Source organism: Cydia pomonella, chromosome 20, assembly GCF_033807575.1.
Source record: "Cydia pomonella isolate Wapato2018A chromosome 20, ilCydPomo1, whole genome shotgun sequence".
NCBI lineage: Eukaryota > Metazoa > Arthropoda > Insecta > Lepidoptera > Tortricidae > Cydia > Cydia pomonella.
Window position 1 is genome coordinate 3870150 of NC_084722.1, and position 26763 is coordinate 3896912.

The 26763-nt window shown below is 37.2% G+C and overlaps 1 protein-coding gene across 1 annotated transcript in view; it reads right to left on the reverse strand.

Annotated features, from left to right (window-relative positions):
* Window positions 1–26763, reverse strand: part of LOC133529182 (somatomedin-B and thrombospondin type-1 domain-containing protein-like) — a 135139-nt gene that overhangs the window by 15092 nt on the left and 93284 nt on the right. Inside the window, exons 3-4 of the mRNA XM_061866835.1 lie at window positions 5895–6089; window positions 4829–4952 (exon numbers count right to left, since the gene is read on the reverse strand). Of these exons, the coding sequence (XP_061722819.1) occupies window positions 4829–4952; window positions 5895–6089 (319 nt within the window). The remainder of the gene's footprint in view (window positions 1–4828; window positions 4953–5894; window positions 6090–26763) is intronic.

Consider the following 26763-nt stretch of genomic DNA (forward strand, 5'->3'; position numbering starts at 1 on the left):
TACATAGCAATTGGAATACGGTCTATACAGTTTAAATTATTAATGTATGTAATAGAGGAATGAAATAAAGCTCATTTTTGTTTGTAGTTACTACAAACTTATAGCTAACGTTATTGAAACTTATGATTTCTGTTTTTACGGTTTCCATTTTGTACACCTGTTTTAAACATATTAAGATATGAAGACTTAATAGGTAATTCGAAGATGTCAGATACATTTTCAATTCTGTACCCTTTGATATGTTCATCGGTTATTTCTGCCACTTCTATAATTTCTTCTTCTGTAGTCATAAAATACTTATCCTGTATTTTGTTAGAAATTACAAACTTACCAAAATCTATTATTTTTCTATTTTTACTATTTGTTTTTATGACAGGATATTGGTTAGTTTCATTTTTCGCTTTACTTAATTTAGATTCAACATTCCAATCACTCTCTGTAAGCCTTTTAGCTATTTGTGATAATGGCTTGTTGCCAGCTCTAAGCATTTTTTTAATGCAGTACAGTTTGTTCTCAAAAGGGTAAGAATTAAAGGTGTTAAGTGGGCCGAATTTACGAACTTCATCAGTAATATGTACCAGATTATGAATGTTGCTAGTAATGTAGTTACCATAATTGAGCTGTACTTTAGGCTAGAGCAAATTGTTACCCCACAGAAAAGAGTCAAAAAATGTTCATAGGGTCCTTTCGACATAAAGTCAGGCAGAATAACAATACTCAAATAATAGAAAAATGACCGGAATTCAGATGCTTTCCAATGATGAAGCTCATCTAGACCTCGCATGGATCTATGAATTTCGGAGGGTAGTTTACAGGTGAGTAAGAACTGTGTTACTTTCAGCGTATCGTCAGCTCGCCATTTTGTAGTAAGATTCTTAAAATTTCCATCACGCCATCCCATGAGTAATCGTTTCATGACTCCTAAGTCAATCAGATGTAATGAATCGGAAATAGGAAAATCTTCGATCATATCTATGGGTAATTTTAAAAGGGGTGTATCAGATTTTAGATGATCTCTATATTTCTTATTTCTGAATTCTTCATTTGTTCTTTTAGGACATCTTGAGTTTGGAAAAACGACAGTATGATACTGATGCGAGTATTCTCCTACAGTCGTACATTTTAAACATCCATGCCTAGAGTTGAAGTTGCAAACACCTGAAAATGTAAAATGTTTTCAATAAAGGATTGTAGTTTATTGTAGTAAGGATCTGCAAGACCTCTTTTATATATAAATTAACTAGCTGACCCGGCGAACTTCGTACCCCCAGTCAATGAATGTCGTGTAACCTACCCTGTAGGATAGGGGTATCCTACTGTTTTTCGAACTGTTGAAAATAGGTAAGCCATCAAAATTCAAATTTAATTGTATAGATTCAGGGATTTCCAGCCATACAAAATTTATTATTTCTTTTAAAGGTTCAATTAGTCCTTTGTGCCAGTATTCTCCACCGTCAATTTTTTTTATTACGACATTTCTCTTAGTCTGTAATAATGTTCTCGGGTCTACTGGCAAAACTCCTGGCAATCTGTGATTGACGACAGCTAATAATTCCCTTAAGGCTTCTAGAGAAATGTTTTTATTTATGGCCCATTGTTTTAAGTTATTACGAAATAATAAATTTTTTTCATATTCCGTTTCACTTTTTTCAAAATTATTGGAACTCGCATCACTATCTTCAGACCTCTGAATTGATTCATAATCTTCACACAATGTAGATTCATAATTATTTATTACGGAACCCGTTTCTATGGATTGTGGTCGCACTTGATTTGTACTTGGATCAGATGAACTGGAAGAACTTCCTTCAGTCGTTTGTGGATTAGCACAAATAGATTTTTTTATGTTTTCATACTCGCGCAAGCACTTTCTTCGTATGCCTCCTGTTCTTTTTCTATTTTTCCATGAATTAGAGATGTTTTTAGCATTTTTTTTGATAGGCGGCATATTTACACAACACATTTAACGCGCACGAAATCGAAATGTCAAACTACTAGCCGCATAAATGCTGACAAATATTACAAAATAGTTCTGCTAGCTTAAAATATGTCTACTTTTCGTGAATACTCAGCCAACTTCTGCATAAGAATCTGTTACTTTTGCTTTTACCCCAGTTAGCTGCACATGACAGTAATTTCGTACTTAAAGCGGCATAAAGTAGTTATAACAGCTACCTTAAATTCTGTTAACTAACTACATGCTTCATAACAGGAACCACACCCTACTTTATACAGTAGCTGTGTAACTGTCAAGATGTGGTGTGTAATACAGCTAAAAGAGAACAGAACCTCAATTATTCAGTACTTTGCTGGATAATAGAATCTTATACCAGTGTTATACAAAAGGTTACACAAACTCTTGAGTAACAGGTCTATTTATGATGACTATTCAGCTTTAAGAAATAAAATCGGCAAATTACAGAACTAACTCAGCTAATAGCATTATCATAACAAAAAACAACTTTAATACAGAACTTGGCAATACACACAGCTTCTATACATATATAATAAAGCTTAACCCTGCATAAGGTTAAATTGTTGGCCAGTTATATGACTTGTGTGCTGCCTGGGTGGGCGGTGCTACTTTAACAACAACAACCAAATATAATACAATAACATACCATACATACATAATACATACATACATAAATATGTATGTATTATGTATGTATGGTATGTTATTGTGCCCTTTCCGGGATTCGAACACAGAACCATCGGCTTCATAGGCAGGGCCCACTAGGCCAGACCGCTCGGCATAGGGCAACATCATTGTTACAAGTCTCAACAGAGCACAGATTTCATTAACTGAATCATCTATTTAGGTATTCTACGTGCATGCATAGGTTTATAGGCCATTGATTGGGTAATATATGTACTTGTTAAGTGTGTATATTGTCTGCGTTAGTCAGTGTCCGCTGGTTACGTGCTAATTAGGCACACAAAATGGAGCCTAGTTTGATTATACCGGATTTTCCGCCGCAAATAGGGTTGCCACAAAAAAAAAAATTTACTATTCCCTATTTATATAAAACTAATGATAATTCCGCTATTCGATGCGAGATGTCGATTACTAAACAATAAGCGTTTTGGTATTAAAACTAACTGATGTATGGAGAAATCAGAATCTGTATAAAAACTCATAGGGAATCCAGTATCGAGATCTACTTACTATAACAAAATTTTGCTGACTTTGACCTAAACAGCTGCCTAAATAAAACCACAAGACTCTTTCTCGAAGTGGCAACCCTAGCGAAAATCGAATTTGGCGTTGGACACGATTTATATATTAAAGCTTACTGAGTTACAATGTTGGCTTTTGTTGTTAATAATTTACAATTCATTGCTGTTTGGGTAGTTTGTTTATTCTGTCCCTGATGCCCAGAATGACCTATGTTTTGTGTATGTTAAACTATTTTAAAACAAAAGTCCATATAAAATAGTGGTGAACCGGCCATTTTGTATTTCAGTTGGTTAGCAACAGAAAACTTGATTACGTTAAACCGTGAGGGGTTTGCAATTTTAAAACTTTATTCAATTACTTTGATAAAACTATGGACTGTTGTGGTTAAATTGAATAAGGTACGAGAATATATTCGCCGCTGCCCCGCGCCCTTTCACTGCTCTGCTCAATGCGCTCCTGGCATCGACGCCTGAATGCGACCTATTTGCGTGGCGATGGGCGGCAGTGTGTAGTGAATGCTTGAGATTCTGTGAGGCGATGGATGCTAGGTGCTCAACTGTTTCAATTCAATTTGTCAATGTGCTATTACTGTTTTTATATAATTGTTAATTCTTATATTTATTATTGCTGTTAGTCTAAGTTTCGTGACATATTGGCTCAACTGTAATATCATGTAAACATTTTTATCAATAAAATAAATAAATGTTGTTATTTTTAAGAAAAGTAACCTGGTAGTCTTCAGGACGGCAGTTTTTGGGGGCCATCTAGTGGGCGGCAAGTCCCCGCCTACCTCGATAACTAGTGAAAACTTTGTTATGGCAGGTGTCCGGACGTCTTTGCAATAACCCAGTCTCATTGTCCACCCAAACTTCAATCCATAGACCATTATACTGTTCACTTCAATAGTCCCAATGCCTGCTGCGACCGGTTTATGGGTGTCTATTGTTGCGCCTGTAAACAGGTTACAGCAGGCGTTCTACATGACGTTAAAGGTCTCCAAAGTGACTCTACGTGTTGGATCTACATCCCCAGTCAAGCCTATATTTCAAAAGACCGGGATTTACAGGCCTGTGAAATCCAAGGAATAATAACAATACACCGGAAATACGGTAAATGACCAAGAATTAAATCTTTTTTAAGTCACCATTTTTCTGCGCATTCCTGCTAACAACTCCAATTAGCCACGCAGCCAGTAAGCGATTAAGGCCTGAAATGTTGGTCTTCGTGCTTTGATAGCTTCGCAGGGTAAATCGTTTTTTTCCTGGTCGAAAAGCAAAGCATCAACTTTCGGCCCGCTGCGCTAAACAAATTTGCCACTTTCTGACTCCGTCGAGCACAAACATTGTGTACACATCTCGGACAGTGAATAATAAAGCCTCAGATCACATATTACATACCTAGCACAGTCAACCGGTGTGTAATGTACCTACTATTCCTATGTCTATGTGCGTATCAGGGTCACCACTCACTCTCTATGCGCGTTGGCCTCGGGCTTATTCGGGTTGCGGATATCGGAGGTCGCGTTGAAATGACGTCTGACGGACAAATCTCAACACTTGACTTATGCTAACTATACGCGTAATGGCAGGATATGGTAAAACACTTCCTGTATCTAAACGCGCGGCAGGGTCGCCCTGTAATACTCACTCTCTGTGCGCGTTGGCCTCGGGGTCATCCGGGTTGCGCATACGCAGATTCTTGCGGATATCGGAGGTCGCGTTGAAGTGGCGGCTGACGGACAACGCGCCAGGTAAGATCATCGCCGTCTCGTCTGCAACAATATGATAGTAAACGTATGATTTAAATAGACATTCATAATGTGTTACTTCCTTGGCTTATTTATTAAGGAAACCTGCATACATAAGCGAAGAAATTCATAGGTGTATATGAAGTCTTCAACCCCCATTGAGCCAGCGTGGCAGACTACAGGCCATAGGCTTAATAATAGCCGATGAACAACTGTATGTTCGAAATTTCAAAAAAGTTATTCGCCACTGGGTCCCTAGTTAGTTAGTTTTGTTGGGCATTTTCCGCAAATCGACAACCATTGTACCTATTTTGCGTGAAAACGAGGTAGGACTACTCTAGCCACCCCGGCTCCTCCACGAAATCTAGCAGTGTCTTCAGGTTGCTAACTGCCTCCTCATTGTGCAAGGAGTCCCTAGGTATTTGTTCCTGTATACTTCTGCCTGAGCCCCTAAAATTAACTAATATTATCATATAAGTAAGAAATCCAAACTTTTATGAGAAATGACAGTCATAGGCGAACCGTCTGTAAAGACGACTCAAACTTGAATGGTCCGAGTCCGGGCCGAAGCTTTCGATGTTTCTTTTTGTTTGAATGGCGATCGGTGACTACGGGATGGTTTTTAAAGGAAACTGAAGTGTCAGGCGCCTCGGCTCCATCATAAGCCAAAGGTCTTAATAATAAGGTACCGTTGGATAACGTAAGCGCACGACCGGACGTTGTCGAGATTTTTAACGGAGATCTTATATCCAGCAGTGAACTTCGGTATATTTACAATAAATTTGTAAGCGAATTACCCTCCGCATTATATACTATACCGTCTTATCACGCTCCATCAGCATGCTGTCATGCGGATATCCTTGATGATCCTGAAACGCGCGACGTTACACCAACAAGGGATACCTAATGTCCTCCTCGTGCTGGAGAGCTAATTACCCTCCGTACTATTATACCCTACCGTCTTACCTCGCTGCATCAACATGCTGTCATGCGGACATCCCTGATGTTCTTGGCATGCGCGCCTCTGAACGAGTGAGGGACAATGGCGGCCGCCTCGTGCTGGAGACCGAATTACGCGACGCGTGCGCACCATGCTGCCGGCGCCGCAGCGCGTGTCGCATGTGGACCACGCGCCCCAGGGCGACACGTCGCAGTCGACCACTGGAAAGAAAATAGATTGTTAGAAACAGTTCAGTATTTATTCAATTCTCATAATTATATTCTTAAGTGATCATGGTAGTCATGGTACGACTACAATACACAGCGCTCGTTCTTTAGGTACTGGTGCGTGATGTGTCAAAGTACTGTGTCATATCACGCGCGCGGTTGACGGGACCTCTATCGAATATAATGGTCGTTATTTGCTCCGTGACAGCGTGATATAGACAATGTCCATTACTTTGAGGGTCATTCTCGATCTAATTGCCGCGATCCATACAAAATGTATGAACAGAGTCGTGGCAATCAGGCGCAATCGCAAAAAGATTATCAAAGAATGACCCTTACGCGGTGTTTAAAAATGACAGTTGTTTTTTCACGTGGATAAAGTCAACCGGAATACGCCTTCGGCTTAAGCCCGTCGTTTTAATTTTTTGTTGTATAATTTCATTTAAAATATAAGTGTTCCATGACCAAGTTTTGTACCGAACACTAATATGTCCTGCGTACAAGTACTATAAAACCAATAAAAAAACAAATGTCAGTTCAAGCTGTGACCTGCCGATCATTATACAGACCTAAACCCAAGTTTCATTAATTATGACAACAGCGTCTTGCCCTCTGACCTCTGATCTCTGATTCGATTGCCGACAGATGTTGCAAATGTTGGGGTCAAATTACAGGCAGCATTTGATCGAACTTTGACTGATTGCATAATGATGGTTCGATTTCTTGTTTATGCAGAGGGATTCTGCTCTAGTTGTTACGAAACTGTCTAAGAATCTGCATTTATAGCCCTCTTATAGATCGTGTCATTCATGAAGACGCATGCCTTGACTCATATTGTTATGTTGTTAAAGGTTAGATTTGACAAACTACGCATCATCGTGGATGACATGAACGATACGTGATAGGGATTTCTATTTTCTAAGTACGCGGTAGGCCCTTTGTTCGGTTTTATTCGGTGTTCTCAGTGCGTTTTTTTCCTGCGACGAAAAGTTACGGTAATTTGGTATAACAGTCCGAGTTCATATATAGATATGTATAATTTTTTTCATCTTATTGTAATGAAGTTTAAGAAACCTTAAAGCTGAGAATTAAAATTGCCACATATTTGAAGGTTCATACTGTAAATTAGTTACCTTTCTCGCTAGATGTCTGTTTTAAAAAACAAAGCTTGCTTTTCCCAAATAAAATGGGGGATAATTAAAAACATGTAGGTATTTTATAATGCGATTAATAGTCAAGTTGGTATTATATGCTAGGCACTCCTAGGCATGCACCAATAATCGCGAGCTATAGTGGGGTTCAATAGAAACGACAAATAATGTAAACAAATATGACAGATTTTGTTAGCATTTGACGAATAACCTAAAAGTTTTACGATGGTTTTGGACGAAATATTAATATTGCAATTGCAAACCTATATTTTAACTAGTAACTGATATAAATGAAAGGTTTAAGTAAGCTGTTGATAAAAAGATGACTTCCAATGATGGCCACAAAAAGTCCGAGTTACGAAGAAATTAAGGTAAATTGGTTTGTTTGACATGATTTATCTTTTCTATTCAACTCCACTTTAGATGCATTGCAAGTCGTGTTGGTTGTATCAGTTGAGATTTTTGCCATAAATGAATTAAGCACTCCCGATGTATACGAAAACGATACCAAACATGGTCTCGTCTAGTAGCTTCACTGATGTAGTTATCAAGATAAAATTGACAGCCCAAAATAAACTTTCAAGATAGTATATCTCGCAAACTATTCAAGATAACGAAAAACTTGACCAAATTAAACTTGTGGAAAATTTATTAGCTTTCGTTTTGAGTCAGTAATCATGTCGCTAAGACGCAAAGTTTCTTAGATATAAGTGAAAAACTGAAAAATGGGACCTTCAAACCTCCCTCTCCACCCTGACTCAAGGGCTACGGCCGGGGACTTTTGATATGTTCATCTCCAAACTATATAAGTAGTACAAACAAAGTTACGGAGTAAAAAATTGTGTTCCTTCCATTTCCCTCTATACCTTCTTATTGCTTGGCCTATAAGGAAATGCAAAAGAAAAAGCTGTAATATTCGTTACTTATAACGACATTTCCGAAATCAAGTGTAAAACTTAAGTCTCTCATAGACATTACCGCAAAAGCTATTAAAAGTAAAGCCATTAATAAAAGACATCGAAATTATTAAATTTTAATTTATTCAAAACGAGCTTGGTACCGTGGAATGGCCAATAACTGGCAGTTAAGTGCAATTTGTCAGCTGCGTCCCTAATGGGATGAACCACGATAGCTTACCAGCCATTTGCCTCAAATATACTAGTATAAAATTCGGTACACAGCGGCGGGAAGAAGTTGATGACTTGAGATATACCATTACAGAAATTTGAACTCAATATAGAATGACATAAGGCTCAAATTTTTTAAATTTTATATATCTCGAGTTATCAAATTCTTGCCGCCGTGTACGGAATTGACCTTTGGATTCGTGACAGAAACGCGTAATCCGAGATCTCTTATTAGTGGATCGGTAGCCGCTGTATCGCAATGGGAAGTCGACGATTTGGCGAAGTGTGGTGACGGCAAACCACGTTCATCCAACTGCTACAGCCAGCGACAGAATATATCAGGGTTGTCATAAATGTCGCATTCGTCACATTCGCGAATGCGAATGCGAATCCGAATGCCCAGGATGCGAATGTCCGAATGCGAATACGAATGTTAGGAAATATGTAGTTGTTATTATCATTCCTAATTAGAAAAATCTGTAAGTACGGGATGTTATAAAGTGTTGAAAAATGCCGACTACTGGTCAAAATGCATTACTTCAAAACAGTTTGCGCGAACTGCCCATACGCGAGTCGACGAGACAGGACGCGACCAGCGCACATTCGCATTCGCAAAACATTCGGTTCATTTGATACGAATGCGAGATGCGAACATATAAAATGGTGCGAATATTCGTATATACAAATGCGAATGCGAATATTCGCGACATCCCATATCCATACAACCAGCGACAGAATATATATATACATACTCGTAGACAAAGCCCTCGGTTTTGACTTCGAAAAACGGTCCATATGACTTATCTGACATATATCAGCGTTACCCCTTATCGCCCATAGTTTAGAATATTACCCAATACACATTTTCCCGCTATTAAAAGATTGTTGAATAACTTAAAAATATGAATTCTTCGCATTTTTCATACAAATTAAAAAAAACGCTCAAATGCGAGTTCGTTTTACTCGCGAACCGAGGGTTCCGTACACACTTTATCTTGTGTAACTATTCACATTTTCCTTCATTTTTTTTTACTATGACAAAAAGAAAAAAATGTTCCGGAATGTGCAATTTGATTTGTGCTTCTAATGATAAGTACCTCACTAGACTTTGAAATGTTGCCCCCTCTTCATATTGGGCATTTTCCATAGTTCGTAAAAAAAAATAATAATAATACATTCAATATGTCCGAGTTAGCGTTGTTCATAACCATTCCAAATTTCAAATCGATAGCTTAAGTGATTCTCGGCATATTTAGCGATGTGACAGACAGACAGACGGACGGATGGACAGAGCCGCACCATAAGGGTTCCTTTTCTATCTTTTTGGTACGTAACCTAGTAATGCAAATACAAAACAAAATCCAAAAAAAAAATTAAGATGTTTTGACCCTTCCCAAGATAAGGGTTAAAATACTTTCAATAACATCCTTCGCAAGTTTTTTGAAACAAAAACTTTATTGATACCTATTGGTAGATGTGTTAAATTGATATGTAACGCGTGTAAAGAACCCTTTTCAAGGGAAAAAAGTTGTTTTTCTCTAAGAAGGGCAAAAAACTGTTTTGCAGAGTTAGCATCAGAATGAAAGAAACTCTAAGCATAAAATTTCCCTTCATATTTTATGATATCATAAAGGTAACTGCCGATATTTATGGTCTGGCAGTTATTTTTAACGTCTAATACGACACCCGCAATCAAATAAAACTACCTATTCGGTCTCATGTAACAAAGTCGGACTGTGAAAATCGAAAATCTCAATTTCTTTATCAGATACATCAGAATATGTGTAGGGTTTTCGATATTTGAAATAATAATAATAAATAATTCAGCCTATATACTTCCTTTTATATTTTTGTCAGATGTATATGCAGGCCAGATGTAAATGGCAAGAAATCGTACGGGTTGCTTGCCCTGATGTCAGCAGTTGACCACGAGCTCTGCAAAGAGTACAACTACAAAGAAGAAAAAGAAGAGTATCTGCAGGTTTCCTCACGATGTTTTCCTTCACTGAAAAGCTAGTGGTAAATATCAAATGACATTTTGCACATAAGTTCCGAAAAACTCATCGGTACGAGCCAGGATTTAAACCCGCGGCCTCCGAATTGAAAGCCGGATATCATGCTCACTCGACAACAACCAACGCTTCCATTTATTTAACATAATATTTTTATTTAACATAGGCTAACTGAATTAATTTTAAAGTTAAGGGTAGATTTGAAATTGAAAAGATGGTTATTGGTTGGGTATAAAAAGAATTGACACTCGGCCGATGGCGCTCGCCTTGGCTCGCGACAGCGGCGCTCGTTCTGGCTCGCGACGGCGCTCGTTTTCACTCGCTTGATTTGGAGTCGTGCTAACAAACGATTGATTACTTACAACCAGAGATTATTGTGATTGGTGAATAGGTATACGTTTCTTCAAACAAAGACGTCACTTTTGACACTGACAGATCCGATCCATATCGTATTTAGAACTAATATTTGACGTGTCTTAAAGTTAGAAACTAGCTGTTTTACGAATAATAACATAATCCGTAGCAAACTTTAGACTATATTGTTACCTATTAAGAGGGAAGAATAGCTTTGCGATCCTAACGAAATAACGGTATTTTTTCTATGAAATTTCATTTTGGGAGAAAACGTTTTCCACTAAATCTTAACAAATGACTTTGATTCTGATGTCGATCGCTTCAGCATATATATTCTAGTTATATAGGTTTCGCTTTAAAAAAATACGTTTTGTTTTGCAAATTTTGAAAAAAAGGCAAACCTATAAATCTTGTTTTTCATTGTGTCAATAACATACTAAAAAAATCATGGAGGATGGAAAGTTTTTAGAAGTGGAAAATCGTTTTCTCCGATCGCGTGGTATAAAAATATAAATCTCTTAAATGTTATGTTGTGAGCCGTTAAAAGGGAACGTGTGGCGATTTTAATTATTTTATCCGTATCTCCATTTGATGTCACCAGATTACTAAAACTAAGTCGAATGCCGCTCTGCAAATAAATCGTTATTATTTAAGGAGAAGGAAGCTTCGAGATCTCCGTTTAAAGAAAATTTATGGGCTCCTTAGAGCGGGTCTGTATTCTGTACATCTGAATTATTCGAGTCGCGCTAAGGGCTGGAATCATCTGCTTAGTGAGCGGGTTTACTAGCAAATAGAACGAAGAAAATCTTGCGAAGTAAATTATAGTTTATTTTGACTTTAATATTGCATAGTTTTAGTGTATATACACTGAAGTTGCCTTTAAGAGATTACGCCTCTGTCGAAAACCTCGGCCTCGGTCATATGTTTTGTATGAACTGCAGTTGCAGCATGGTTCCATTTTTATCGCTTGTCACTATGCCCGTCACTTTCGCACTTACGTACTTGTTAGAACATGACAGGCATGGTGACAAATGATAAAGCATCAACCATCTTAGCCCTACTGGCGTTTATCTGTCATGGCTATTTGTCGTTACGTACCAAAAAGCCATACATTTGACGTGCCTCTCCCCCGCAAAAATCGGCAAACTGTTTTGTACAGAAAATTACAGACAAGGCGTCTCCCTACACTCTAGTAGCCTTACCACGAACTTGACACTGACCTAACGCTGACAAGCGTGTTTGTAACTTACTTTCTATGCATCTCGCTCGTACTGGTATATTAGTGCGAGCGAGATATATAGAAAGTAAGTTACGCAGACGTTAGCGAATATGTCAGTGTCAATCTCGTGGTAGACGTATAGGACTCGATTACTGTTTCCGTTCATCTCTAATGCAGTTTTGATATTGGTGATACAGTGATGATAATTCTTAGATGGGTTAAAGTAAATTTTTGATTTTTTATTTAGAATTATGTATGTAAGTACACACTTGGGTCAAAAACTTAGGACTTTCTGGAGGACTGGACGAACGTGGCGCGCGGCGCGGTGAGCTGAAGGCCTACCGCGAATCACGTTTGACGTGTTGCCTCCTTGTCACACTTACGTACAAATTTACAAGTGCGACAGAGAGGCAACACGTCGAACGTGGTTCGCGGTAGGCCCTCTGGGCCGCGGGCACCGCGCCACGTGCGTCCAACACATGCCTTCTAGATTTTGCATTGCGGGTACAGTTTAGTTAATACTGCACAATATATATTTCAGTACTATATCCAGACTCGTATTCACTTCCGATCTAGGCACAGGCAATGTTATGTTATGTTATGTTTGAATTTATAATGAAGATTAAGCGCTCGAAATGCAGTATTCACATCCACATACATAACGAACTGTATTTTCATGCAAAATGCATATATGATAAACTAACTGTTGCCCACGACGTCGTGTGGATTTATTTCCCGAAACACACTTTCAACCTCTTTTCAACCCTATTAGGAATTTTCAAAAGTACTTAAATCCCGCTTTCTTGTGCTGCGGGTGTCCATGGGCGGCAGTAATCGCTTACCATCAGGTCCGTCCGCTAGTTTATCTCCTTTTTGAAAAATAATCTAATATAATCACTTATTGAAATCGTTCCTGTCACAGACTTTCCAGTTTTCAACCCCTTTCAACCCTAAACTCCTTCCTATCCTGTAAGAGTGCCGCATAAAAGTTAGCTTTAGGTCCCCCTAACTTTTCAATGTCTACAGGAAAAAGCAACAGTGTTTGCTAAAAAATGTGAATGACCCTTCTACTCTACTTTGTATCAAATCTCTAAAGCACCAGGAAGAAATATATAGAAGAAGCTTTTACTAGCTACGAGATAAACTATTTTATAATGAGATACGAATAAAATCTACGTTAAAAGGTTTCAGTCGACGAACAAGCTTCAAGCTTGTTAACTTGTGCCTGACAATTCTAACGAGTCTTTGTAACGTTTTAAATCGTTATTCAGTCAGAGGTACGGAGCACCCCGTAGCCGCGATACCAGAGGGCCTACCGCGAATCACGTTCGACGTGTTGCCTCTCTGTCGCACTTGTAAATTCGTACGTAAGTGTGACAGGGACGCAACACGTCGAACGTGGTTCGCGGTAGACCATCAGTACTCGTACCATGAGTCAGTACGTTTAACATTAACACATCAAAAACTGATATAGCAATAATAAAAATGCTTTTATTCATAATTACCACTAACAGTAAACATATTATAAGCCTAAATGAATAAGAAGTTGAATATTTTCTAAATATAAAAATTTACAAAAAAAATTTTTTTGCTTCTTTTCGCTCTCCTGCAAACCAATATAAGGGCGTATGGCACAACCGTATTCTCACCCGACGAATAGGTAAATATCTGTTAGACGTATACCTAGCTAAGCGAAGACACTACACAGGAAGTTGATCCTAGTTGTAAAACTTGTAAACAGCCAACGGCACCAGAACCCCTAGTGTAAATTTATTCGATAGCGTAACGTGACGTACGCGTTTGCGTTAAGTGTCATTTTGTATGGCATTTAAAGCAGTGCGCCAAGCGGGACGTTCTGGAAACTCACAATCTCATACAAAATGAGACTTAACGCAAACGCGTTCGTCACGTTTCGCTATCGAATAAATTTACACTAGGGGTACAGAATTTAGGTCACGCACACAAAGAGAGTGTTATTTTTTGTACCGATAGCAAGTTCAACAGCCAGCTGCAAAATTGACCAAAAAGTTGCTTTCGTTTTTTGCAAACGTTTTTCCACTTCTAAATATTTTCTATACTCCATAATTTTTTAGCTTGTCATGGACACAATGAAAAACTGGGTTTGCTTTTTGCTTTTTTCAAAATACAGAAAACAACTTTTTTTTTTTCAATAAAAAGCGAAACCTATAGATCTAGGATATATTATGCTAAAGCGATCGACATTAAAAACAATGTGATTTGTTAAGATTTAGTTGGTGGAAATAATTTTCTCCCGAAATGGAATTTCATAGAAAAATTACCATTTTTTTTCGTTATATTCGAAAAGCTATTCTTCCCTCTTAACTCTCTTGCTGACATCTATACCATGAAACCATGAAAAATAAACGCACAACGCAGTCACAGACAATTTGTTCAAGTATTGTTAATTTCCCCTTAAATTACCCACGTTTAAACCCACTGAAACACGTAAGTGCAGAAATATGTCCAAAAGGATTACTACAACGCGCTCCGAGGCACTTGTTACCACGAATATACCCCTGCAACTTTCACACAAAAAAACACCTTAATATAATATGAATTAAAGCGGAAATTGCCTGTGGGAAAACAACTCTATTTACATTTTTAAACACAACGTGGGGAATGAAAACAAATCGTATTTTGCTTTAAATAAAGTCGTTATTCCATTGCTAATGTACAGAATGCGCGTGCATTGTTTATGAAACCACTTTAGTTTGAAAAAGGACCGTATAATGGACAGCATAAAGTGTAAATTAGAATGAGTGTAGGTTCAGATGGAGAGGTGCGTGGTAGATTAAGGATATTTATTTTCATGTATGTAATGTAGCCTTTAAATTAAGTGTAGTGTGTTTCGTGCCAAGTAGGTACACTCTACTAGTATTACGGTCAGGATGAAATGTTTCTGTGGAACAATAATCTTTTAAAGAAACCTTTGTACTAGAAAATAAAAACCAGGCAGCCATTTTATGAGCATAGTCATAATTATTTTTTTTGTAATATCATTTGATATTTACCACTAGCTTTTCGGTGAAGGAAAACATCGTGAGGAAACCTGCAATACATCTGCGAAGAAATTCAAAGGTGTATGTGAAGTCCCCAATCCGCATCGGGCTAGCGTGGGGACTATAGCCCGAGCCCTCTCGCTCATGAGAGGAGGCCTGTGCCCAGCAGTGGGACGTATATAGGCTGAATTTTTTTTTTTTTTAATAGGATATAATAAAAAAAAAATTTTTTTTCGAATTTGGCATAGTTCCTAATACCTGATGGTACTCTAAACACGGCCGTATCTCCATACAAACGTAGACCCCATTTCCCTCTCTGGATGTTGACATTATGGAAAATCATTTTTAGGGTTCCGTACCCAAAGGGTCAAACGGGACCCTATTACTGAGACTCCGCTGTCCGTCCGTCCGTCTGTCTGTCACCAGGCTGTATCAAACGCAGACCCCATTTCCCTCTCTGGATATTGACATTATGGAAAATCATTTTTAGGGTTCCGTACCCAAAGGGTCAAACGGGACCCTATTACTGAGACTCCGCTGTCCGTCCGTCCGTCTGTCTGTCACCAGGCTGTATCTCATGAACTGTGATAGTTAGCCAGTTGAAATTTCTACAGATTATGTATTTCTGTTGCCGCTATAACAACAAATAGTAAAAACAGAATAAAATAAATATTTCTTTCCAATCTCGAGGCTCTCATCCAATCACCGAAGTTAAGCAACGTCGGACGGGGTCAGTACTTGGATGGGTGACCGTTTTTATAGTAATGGTATGGAACCCTTCCTGTGCGAGTCCGATTCGCATTTGGCCGATTTTTACATAATTCGATGTTATATTTGGATTCTTAAAAAAAATAGGAGTGAAAAACAAGTTCCATACAAATTTTATAATAACAAGGCGATTTTGCGCCAGTCGTCCACTTTCGTCATAACTACATAGGTTAGCACCATACTGAGTCGGGACCATTTCGTGGCGTATATGTTATGTTATGTCATGTCATGTCATGTCATATCATGTCATGTCATGTCATGTCATGTCACGTCACGTCACGTCACGTCACGTCACGTCACGTCACGTCACGTCACGTCACGTCACGTCACGTCACGTCACGTCACGTCACGTCACGTCACGTCACGTCACGTCACGTCACGTCACGTCACGTCACGTCGTGTCGTGTCGTGTCGTGTCGTGTCATGTCATGTCATGTTATGTTATGTTATGTTACGTTATGTTGTGTTATGTTATATTATTTGTTGTTTTCTTTTTTTATTTTGCAACTAATAAAGGCTCTCTACTCTACATAAACAATTTATAATAGAACCCACAATGTCTCCCCTGTCACTTAACTGTTTACAGTTAAGCGACAAATAACTTTTGTGCCTTTTACTTCGTTTTATTCTTAATCCCAACACCATGAACTTCACATATAACAGTTTTCGCTACATCTACCATTAACGGTACATCCATTTGAAATCCAATCTACTCAATGCGACGCCATCAATATTTAGCGAACAAACAGTATAGTAACTTATACGACATCCTATCTCGTTCGCTCCTGTCACCCTAAAAACTGCCTTGTGTCTTTCAGATAAAACTCAAATTCTAAGTGGCATCATAAGTGGGATAACAGTTTGAGGAGAACCTTTGTGTATCAACAATGGGGATGTGTGGTCTACAGAAATGCACTTAATTTTCCCGTCGCTTCGAAATATAAGTTCTCTATACTCTGCAGCAATGACGATATAGAGATGGAGATAGAAATATACAATCTACAAATTATTAAAGATTATGACAGGTAACCCTTTGTAATCTTAATAAGTATATTTTTATACCAAAAGCAACTGATAATCATGAGAAATGCATTCGATTGGCATGACATAGTGTGCCTGAGTGGACGCTCGAGTTGAGCGTGCAGCGGGGCGGAGCGTGCAGCGTGCATGATAAACAAATGAAGCTCATACTGGTGTCCTGAGTCGACGCTGCTCAAAGCGAATGCCGAGCGGGCAAGTTTGCGGGCAATGCGGCGTCGGTTAATATACATCAAATTATGTAAAAATATTTTCCATAATGTTAATATCCGGAGAAGAAAATTGTGACTACGTTTGTATAAATATAAATAAATAAATATTATAGAGGCATTTTTACACAAACTTAATACTAAGTCCCACAGTAAGCTCATGAAGGCTTGTATTGCGGGTATTCATACAACGATATATATAATATACAATATGCATAGAAAAATATCCATGACTCATGAACAAAGAGTTATCCGTGCTCCTCGCACAAATAAATGCCCTCACCTGGATTCGAACTCAGGATCATCGGCTTCATAGGCAGGGTCACTAATCCACTAGGCCAGACCGATCGTTGAATGGCGTCGCCGGCCGTCCCCTTTGATTTTAAAGACGGCGACCCCGCGGTATGACTACGCGGACGGATGTAGGATCCTACACCCGATTTCAGATCGGACAGTGTGGAATCGCTCTTAGGTATAATACAGTTACGGAGCTACCTCTTGTCTATTAGTTCAACTATGTTTGATTTATGGTTATGTGCGTATCTTGTTTGATTAATCGTTGATTGACACAAGTATCAATCCATACTTCAAATTGATTAGTATAACTTGAATGTGTTAATTCCATACAATTATGTTTGCATACAGTATGGTTTGTCAATAATTTCAGTACTATCACGTTCGTTTGCTGTTGTTTGTTTGCGTTTGTATATAAGTAGATACTACATAATATCTAATACAGCATGTTATACGTGATGGATTCTAATACGTTATCTAATTTTACAAGAACGAATGGAACGTATTATAAAAGTCGAGCAATATAGGATGACGTAAATTGTATTTTTTATTTATTTCCCCCTCCCTTATCTACTTCAAAATTTTATAATAGCTCTTTTACCTTCCGGGCTGTTCGGTTATGGAATGCTCTGCCAGAAGAATTAAAATTAGCTAAATCTCTCCCCATTTTCAAAAATCAGCTGAAACTATACTTTCTATCTCTACCTTAAGTTGCTATTTATATATTGTATATGTGTAAGTATAAATTTATATATATTGTATTATATTATATTGTATTGTATTATAAGCGCTGGTGGCCTAGCGGTAAGAGCGTGCGACTTGCAATCCGGAGGTCGCGGGTTCAAACCCCGGCTCGTACCAATGAGTTTTTCGGAACTTATGTACGAAATATCATTTGATATTTACCAGCCGCTTTTCGGTGAAGGAAAACATCGTGAGGAAACCGGACTAATCCCAACAAGGCCTAGTTTACCCTCTGGGTTGGAAGGGCAGATGGCAGTCGCTTTCGTAAAAATCAGTGCCTACGCCAAATCTTGGGATTAGTTGTCAAGCGGACCCCAGGCTCCCATGAGCCGTGGCAAAATGCCGGGACAACGCGAGGAAGAAGAGAAGATATTATATTGTATATTTATTAGTATATTAGGTATTGTTTTAATACTTATGTAAGTAGTATGTGTGTTTGTATTTAATAGTCTCCATATTTAGCTCCTTGCACTACCTGTTGACTTTTGTATGAGCTCGAAATTTCCTGCTACCTAAAGGTTGTCTGGAAGAGATCGATTTTTAGCGATAAGACCGCTTGTTGTTACCTGGTTCTATTTTCATTTAAAATTCATTTGTAGTTTTACATGTATGTAAAATGTATAATTGTTGGTGCAATAAAGAATATTTACTTACTTACTTATATACTTACATAATAAAGGTACATAATATTCGAGGTTTTCCAGAGGGGGTTCAGTATGGGGTTCTTCGAAAAAGGAGTGTACAGGTTATTAAAGGGTCGGCAACGCTCATGTAACACCTCTGGAGTTGCTGGTGTCCATAGGCTACGGTGACTGCTTACCATCAGGCGGGCCGTATGCTTGTTTGCCACCGACGTGGTATAAAAAAAAAAATTGTGACCACTTTATTTCTCGCCAAACTGCGATCGCAGTTTGTTAGCGAGATAGCGCTCATTTATACATTTTGATATCTATACTATGCACTTAATACTAATATTTTTTTACTTATAATTTAAATAATAAAATATCATTTGATATTTACCAGTCGCTTTTCGGTGAAGGAAAACATCGTAAGGAAACCGGACTAATCCCACCAAGGCCTAGTTTTACCCTCTGGGTTGGAAGGCCAGATGGCAGTCGCTTTCGTAAAAACTAGTGCCTACGCCAATTCTTGGGATTAGTTGCCAAGCGGATCCCAGGCTCCCATGAGCCGTGGCAATGTGCCGGGACAACGCTAAGGAGTTAAAAATAATATTACAATACCCCATAGCTATCTTCCTCGGTCCCTCATTGAATAAATAATAAATAATTAAGAAACTACATGGTTAATATACAATTATATATTAAAATGAAGTGTCTAATATAATATCCACCGAACTTCACTTCAAAATTGTTTGATCATCAATTATTATGTCATTTTTATATTTCCTGCACTCATATACAAACAACTAAGTAAATAATCCAATATGAAAACGTTCCCAGTACATAAATATTAGCTGAACCATTTTCTCCTTTCTGTTCGTTGTCTAATTAGGAGTGGATCAACAGTCCCGTGGGGGCTAGTATTTACATTGCTAATTGTGATGTTTTTTTCGGGAGATTCCATTTCAAATAGAGCATGGCTACGTGATGTATGTTTTAATTGGTACTTTTAATAATATTTTTGAAGCGAAAATTTCTTTAGCGGCGCTGTGCACTTTTTGTGATGGGGGAAACATGTTCGCGACAGGTCACGTGACCGACAGATTCGTCAGATTGAAAATTCGTAAGACGGGCACGTGACCTGATATATATAGTTGAAGTGTTAAATTTTTAATGTAATATAAATTGTCATGTTTCTGTACGATAGCGCAATAAATTAATATTGTATTTTACCACATAAATGATAGTACTTTTATACTAATAATTACAGCAATTCTTGCAAAATTAATCCCTAGCCATTCCAAAATATCAAAAATGCACAACGTTAATATTCAAGTTTTCACTTCTGCCGGCACTCCCGGAGTGCAACCCGTTGTTTTTTTTTTTGTTTCTTTTTATTATTCCCTTAGAATAGAATAGAAAAAAAACATTCGTACTCAAGCACAAACACAAAACAGAAAATTATACAAAATAGAGAAAAAAAGAGGTAAAAGAGGTTACGGTAAATAAATTATCTAGTTATGCGTGTTAGGAAAGCCCTGTATGTACTTTAAATTCATTTAGGCACTGTGGTCAATCAGACCTCCGAGAGCCTCCCTCAATCCGGACAAATTTCCAATTAAGTTGAATAATTAGAACGTCCCGCAATTAAAACCGGAATTAAATTCCGTTTCCGTTATTCCGGTTTTTAATTCGACCTTTGTATTGAGGGTTGTTTTGTATAAAATTATAATTACAGCGTGTTACAGAATAGATACTAATGAAACTAATTTTTACGGTTTAAACTCACGTGTTTTTAGTCACTCGCGCGACATGTTTAGGACAGCCTAGCATTTCTTACATAATTTCCGAAAAACTCATTGGTACGAGCTGGGGTTTGAATTTGAACCCGCGACCTCCGGATTGCACGTCGCACGCTCTTACCGCTAGGCCACCAGCGCTTCTTCGTTCGCGCCGTAACGTAAAAAAGCAAATAATGTTTTGCTGAAGTATTTAATCTGTAAAACTTAAATTTAATAACAATAAAATACTAAGCATAGTCTCAGAATGTGCAATTTCAAACAAAATGAATTCCAAAGCATTTTTGACTGCGAATAACCGAGCACGGAAATTGTAGAGTAATATAATTTCTGGCAGTTAGCGTTCAGACAGACAGTAGCTGTCTTTGAAAACTGACGGCTTCTTGTAGCCTTTGTGGAGTAAGTTTTACACAGCCTGCAGTGTACGTCGGTGGAGTTTTGTTGTGATATTTATTTATATTTTCATCACACTTGCTCGTAAACTGTGTTATTGTATATATATATGGTGGCATACTGAGATGGAAAGAGCTATAGTATGCTCACGGGCGCAATAGTTTTTTTTTTTAATTTCATTGCACCCATACACATATTAAGCCTAATGTTTTTTTTTTGGTTTAATTTTGTTTTTTTGTGTGTATTTAATAGGTAATATTAATTTGAATAATTTAAAAGCCGTTTAAAATATTTGTACACAATTTTCAATCAAGGATAGGTCTATGCCTTCGATGCCTCACCCATCAAAAATAACAATATGGCGGACGAATGTTTGAAATGTCACCGTATTTATGGATTATTTCGCTTAAAATTTAGCTTTTTTCTCACAAGGGTGATGAAAAACATAGTGTGTGCCGCGGGCGGTACAATAATTACGAACTAATGTTAGTTAAAATTAACACTTGTTCGAAAATTCTTGTTTACCGCCTTTAATACACAATGTACTATTTTTCTATGAAAAAAGTGCAATTTTCGAGTGTTTTCCATACAATATTTTATTAGCGTTGTATCTTTCTTCGAATAATCCAAAACTCTGCTTGCAAAATCCCTGACAACATTTTATTTGGCCTTCCCCATATTGCGGATTTTCAACGGTACAATTCTTTTCTTTACTGGCAAGGAAACTCGTTAACAATGGACGTTAAAAGTTATTGTATGTCACCGATGAAAACAAGGAAAACTTACGCAAATATAAACGATACCACAAAAATGCCAAGAAAGATTGTCAAAGATGCAAGAATAAAAAAATATTAAATTACTTTTTATTTATAACACGTACGCACATTTTTGCTGTGTATTATTATGAAAGCGGTTTGTAGCGGCACTATATTAGGGCCAAATAGAAAACTTGTCAGGCTATTAGCTACGTCAAAAAGGGACCCGTCTGAAAATCAGCGCTGGGTATATATCTAGCAATAAAGCTGAGACAGGTACCCATTGCCTATACCAAAAAACCAGATAGTTAAAAATTTAAGAGCTAAATTGTTTGTGATTTTTTTGGATAAATTATTTTGTGCAGTTAAGTGTATTTTGTTTTATCTCCCGTTGTATGTTATTTTTTATTTTGTATCTTTGGTAGTTGGGGCAATAAATATTTTTTATCTTTTATCTTTATCTTACGTGCGAAGTGCATGGTGTGGGTAAGTAAAGCGATCCCAGCGCATAAGGTGGTAAAAATTAGAACTAACTGCGGATAGCGTCTTTAACATTTCATACAAGTTATATGGCTCGCCCAGTCGTCTATCGCAACAGGCACCATTTTCATGTCCATTTCAGCGATTGCTTTTCTTAAAGATGACTTCAGACTCCTAATTTTTATGCGGTTAACACAGACCTTTGCCTTCTAAGACCTGCCAAATTTTATAGTCCAAAGGATTAACTGGACTGGAGGAATAATCTTCGTCTTATAAAGTCGATTTTTTGACGGTCAAACCAGGCTTGAGTTCAAAAATGGAATTCAATAACAATTTCTTAAAATCATGTTCTCAATTTAATACCTAATAATGTGCCAGTAACTGAACTTTGGGATCGACTACGTAGACTCATGAAAGAGACAACCCCATCATACATTGTGTTGTTGGTCAAACGGATTAGGCAGCATTTTCGATTAAAGCTCCTAGCCAGCGTGTTTTTTTCCGACAACATCGTTATATTTCAACCAATTTACATAAAACCTTAACAAGTTATATACCTAGACCTTCCTCAAGAATCACTCTATAGATACATGAAAGTCGTATGAAAATCCGTTCAATAGTTTTTAATTTTGAAGTAATTTTATAAGATGTAGTGAACTTACATTTTCCTCAAGATTTTCGGATGCTAGGTTGCGTGATAGTCGTGCACATAGCGACTATTTATTCTGTATTAGTGCCACTATCAATAATCAGAGTATATACAGCCCTATCCAAATATGAACGCATCATTTCCATGGAGATTGACAGCGTGATGGAGGACGCACTCAGCTCATAATGCCCTCATAACAATGACAGATTGCACTCATTCCAGATATTTATTATGATGTATGACATTTTTATTTATTTTCTTTGCTTTTGAGGATTTACTGGTAATAAAAAAATATATTATAGAACAGTCAGACAAACCGTCCTAGAACCACAGTAAGCAATAAGGCTTGTGTTTTGGGTACTAGGCGACGATATACCGGGTATGGCCTGTAACAGGAGCAATAAATAAAACTGTAGACTATAGTTCTCAAACTGACCAACATTTGTTAAGCAACTTTATAAAAATGACTTGTGTTTTATTTTATTTTTTGGTACCTTTTAAAGTTTATTCTAAGACGCAATGTATTGTTAATTTGGTTATGTTTCAAGCGTAACAAGCCAGGTCAATTACAATGATGTTAGCGTATATTGAAGACAATATTTATTTTGTATGAAAAATAGGAAGGCAAAAGGATTCATTGTTAAACAAAAGTTTTATCGTTTGAGGAATACAATATATGTTTTAATTCTTTGATCGTGTTACAGGCCACACCCACTGTAATAGGTACATAGATATGTATAAACACATCTATATATACATAGGAAACATCCGCAACTCAGAAACAAATACCCGTGATAAAAATGCTCTTACCAGGATTTGAAACCGGGACCTCCTGCTCCGTAAATAGGTTCCCTACCGACTAGACTAAGAGGCCGTATACGAGCAAGGAGTTGGATTTCACACGATGAATCCTTCCTTATACACCTTTAAAATTCAAATGGCCGACAACGCGCACGTGACATATTTAACGTTATAAAATCCACCTCATTCTAATTAGCCACAAGTTTGTAAAATTAAGAAATAACAATTTTATACACTGTCCAAAAATCATCCTGTGTCTTTATGGTACTGCAGTTAATGTGTTGTTATACAAGTTGATTTTCATTCGCATACCTAAGTAAACAAACAATCAAAGAAAAATAGAATGATTTAACCAAATTTACATTACACGGCGACCCTGTGACTGAGAGCTCACTTACCTCACACTCCACTCATAATGGGATCACAACACAACAATGATATAATCAACACGTTTTCGATATGTCGAGCTCATAATAAGATCGAGTAGGGGCGTTCTATTAATAACATGCTATATGTGAGTTAATTCACTAATTACATGTTTGGTCCTTAACAATTTGAAGGTTTTTGGTTTGGTTTGGAAGGTTTGGTTGGTTTTTAGGGTTCCGTAGTCAAATAGGAACCCTTATAGTTTCGCCATGTCCGTCTGTCTGTCTGTCCGAGGCTTTGCTCCGTGGTCGTTAGTGCTAGAAAGCTGAAATTTGGCATGGATATATAAATCAATAAAGCCGACAAAGTCGTACAATAAAAAACAACCCTAGAGTGTGGAGTATCGTTGGAAAGGTCTTTCAAAACTAATAGGGGTTTTCAAGAAACATTTTTTGATAAAGTGAATATATTCGGAGATAATCGCTCCGAAAGAAAAAAAAAAGTGTCCCCCCCCCTCTAACTTTTGAACCATAGGTCCAAAAAATATGAAAAAAATCGTGGAAGTAGAGCTTAAGAAAGACATTAAATGAAAACTATAGCGGGCATGATCAGTTTAGCTGTTTTTGAATTATCGCAAAAAGTTTCCCCTTCATAGTAAAAAGACTTACTTTAATTAGGTACTGATTATGCAAATTTGCCTATTTGTTTAACTCGCGTGAAAGGTACCGTTTCATCCCTTGGTTAACAATTTACTATAATTTACTATACTATAAAGCTCCAGTTTAGCTTATTGTGACGGAAGAGTAACTACGGAACCCTACACTGAGCGTGGCCCGACATGCTCTTGGCCGGTTTTTTATTTTGTTTTGGTTTTGGTGTTAACGTAGGGAAGAGCGGTGCCTCCCAACACAGGCAATTCTTTGCTTACCGGGCGGCTCCATCCCCTAAATCATGGCCATGTGTATTTTAAGGAAATAAGAAAAAATACAAAAATACAAAATTCTGTATTTTTTGTATTTTGTCTGTTTAGCAAGAAAGAAAAGAAAATATCAATATGCTATATTTAGGTATATATGGGTGATTCCATGAAAATCGATTAACTTTGTGTTTCAGATACCAGTTTCATATTAAACATATTACATATTTTTATTTTTAGGGTTTAAATATAAAAGCCGTTTAATAAGGTCAGGGTTCGTTTTGGTATCAATACTACGTTATTTATTATTGAAAATAATTATCATAATGTCTCAAGTGAGGTGTGTGTATTGAGTGAGGTTTAGGATTCGGTATATATTTTAGGTTTCGGTATATATTTTAGGTTTCGGTATATATTTTTGATTAAAAGTTATGTGCGATTACGCTTGCATCTATAAGTCCCTGGTCATGTCATGTAATTATCTAGGGGCTGATGATAGTAACATATGGACGATAATACACATACAATTTATTTTACATTTAAAAGTTAAACATAATTAAAATGTAGGCAACAAACATAAAAAAAATCTTAATTACGTACCTACCTAACACTTTTTTTAGAACATGGCGCCAAGCATGAAAAAATCTATATCTAAAGAACACAAAGAGATTTATTAAATCGAATGGTCCCTTTGAATATATCACACGTGGTGTTACACTTGTCCAATAGATGATGAAGTGTTTTTTTTTTCATTTAAAAATCACCAGGAAAAATCTGTCCAATAATTACCCAATATTCATGGAACCACCCATATACCTCAATAAAAACATGTATTTGCAAAGCGAAATTGCATTTTAATTCAACAAAACATCCACACACATCCACAACACACGAGGTACACCCGTATTTTCTAAAGCAAATATTTTGTTGGCATTTTGCTCAAAGCCCGTAGTCCCAACGCGATTAAAAAGATTTTTTTAAAGCCGTTTCATTCCACGCACACCGATAGCTATTTACACGTTCCTTTAAGAAAGTTGAAAGAGGCATGAATGCCTTTACGCCTATGAACTTATGAAGGCTGTAGCTTAATTTGAGTTCTTTCTAGGCTCGTTTCTTATTTTTTTCTTTATTAAGGATATTTTTTACTTGAGTTAAAAGGAAAATACTTGAACTCTGATTCGTTTCTCGTAAGATTTTCTGTTGTTTGGTTATTTATTTAGCTGTCGGAATTACTTGTCGGCTTTACATGGCTGCTCCGTATTGAATCATTGCCAGTTTTTAACTTCATTAAGAGGAATCTTTTTTAACATTGGTACTTTACATTTACAAACTGTAAAACCGGAGTAAAATAGAATATGGAAAGAATCCGTTAGTCATTGATGCTTGCAGCATTCGAAAGTCAGAACCAAAAGTAACTGGCCGCAAAGTTTTATTTGAAACAAAACTTGTTCGCGCGGAACGGTCCAGGTAAAATAAGTTTGATTTACGTACGTTTAAAACTATGGGGGAATTTTCGAAAATGGAATTTCTGCTATATTTCGTGGAGACTTTTAACTTCTTGGCGAAGTTTAGACGTTTGTTTCTTAATCTAGATAAACCGAGACATTTATTCGGTATACTGTTTCTGTTTTATCTCAGAAAATATTAGTAGTATTTCGTTTCAACTGCTTAGGTAGATAAGACTTCATAATTACGTAACTTCTGTTATATTTCTGCATGTTTTCGTTTTCTATTTCTTATTATATATTGTGCGACAGCTTGTTCGTTCAATTACAATTCGAATCCAATGTTGAATCTGTGTTGATTTTTGGCTGCGAAACGTGGAGAGTGATAACGAATAAACTTCAGGACTTCGTCAACAAGTCCCTCAGGTCGATCCTTCGCGTTTTCTGGCCAAAAACCATTCGAAAAAAGACCTATGGAGTATATGCCGGCAAACGACCATTGACGAAG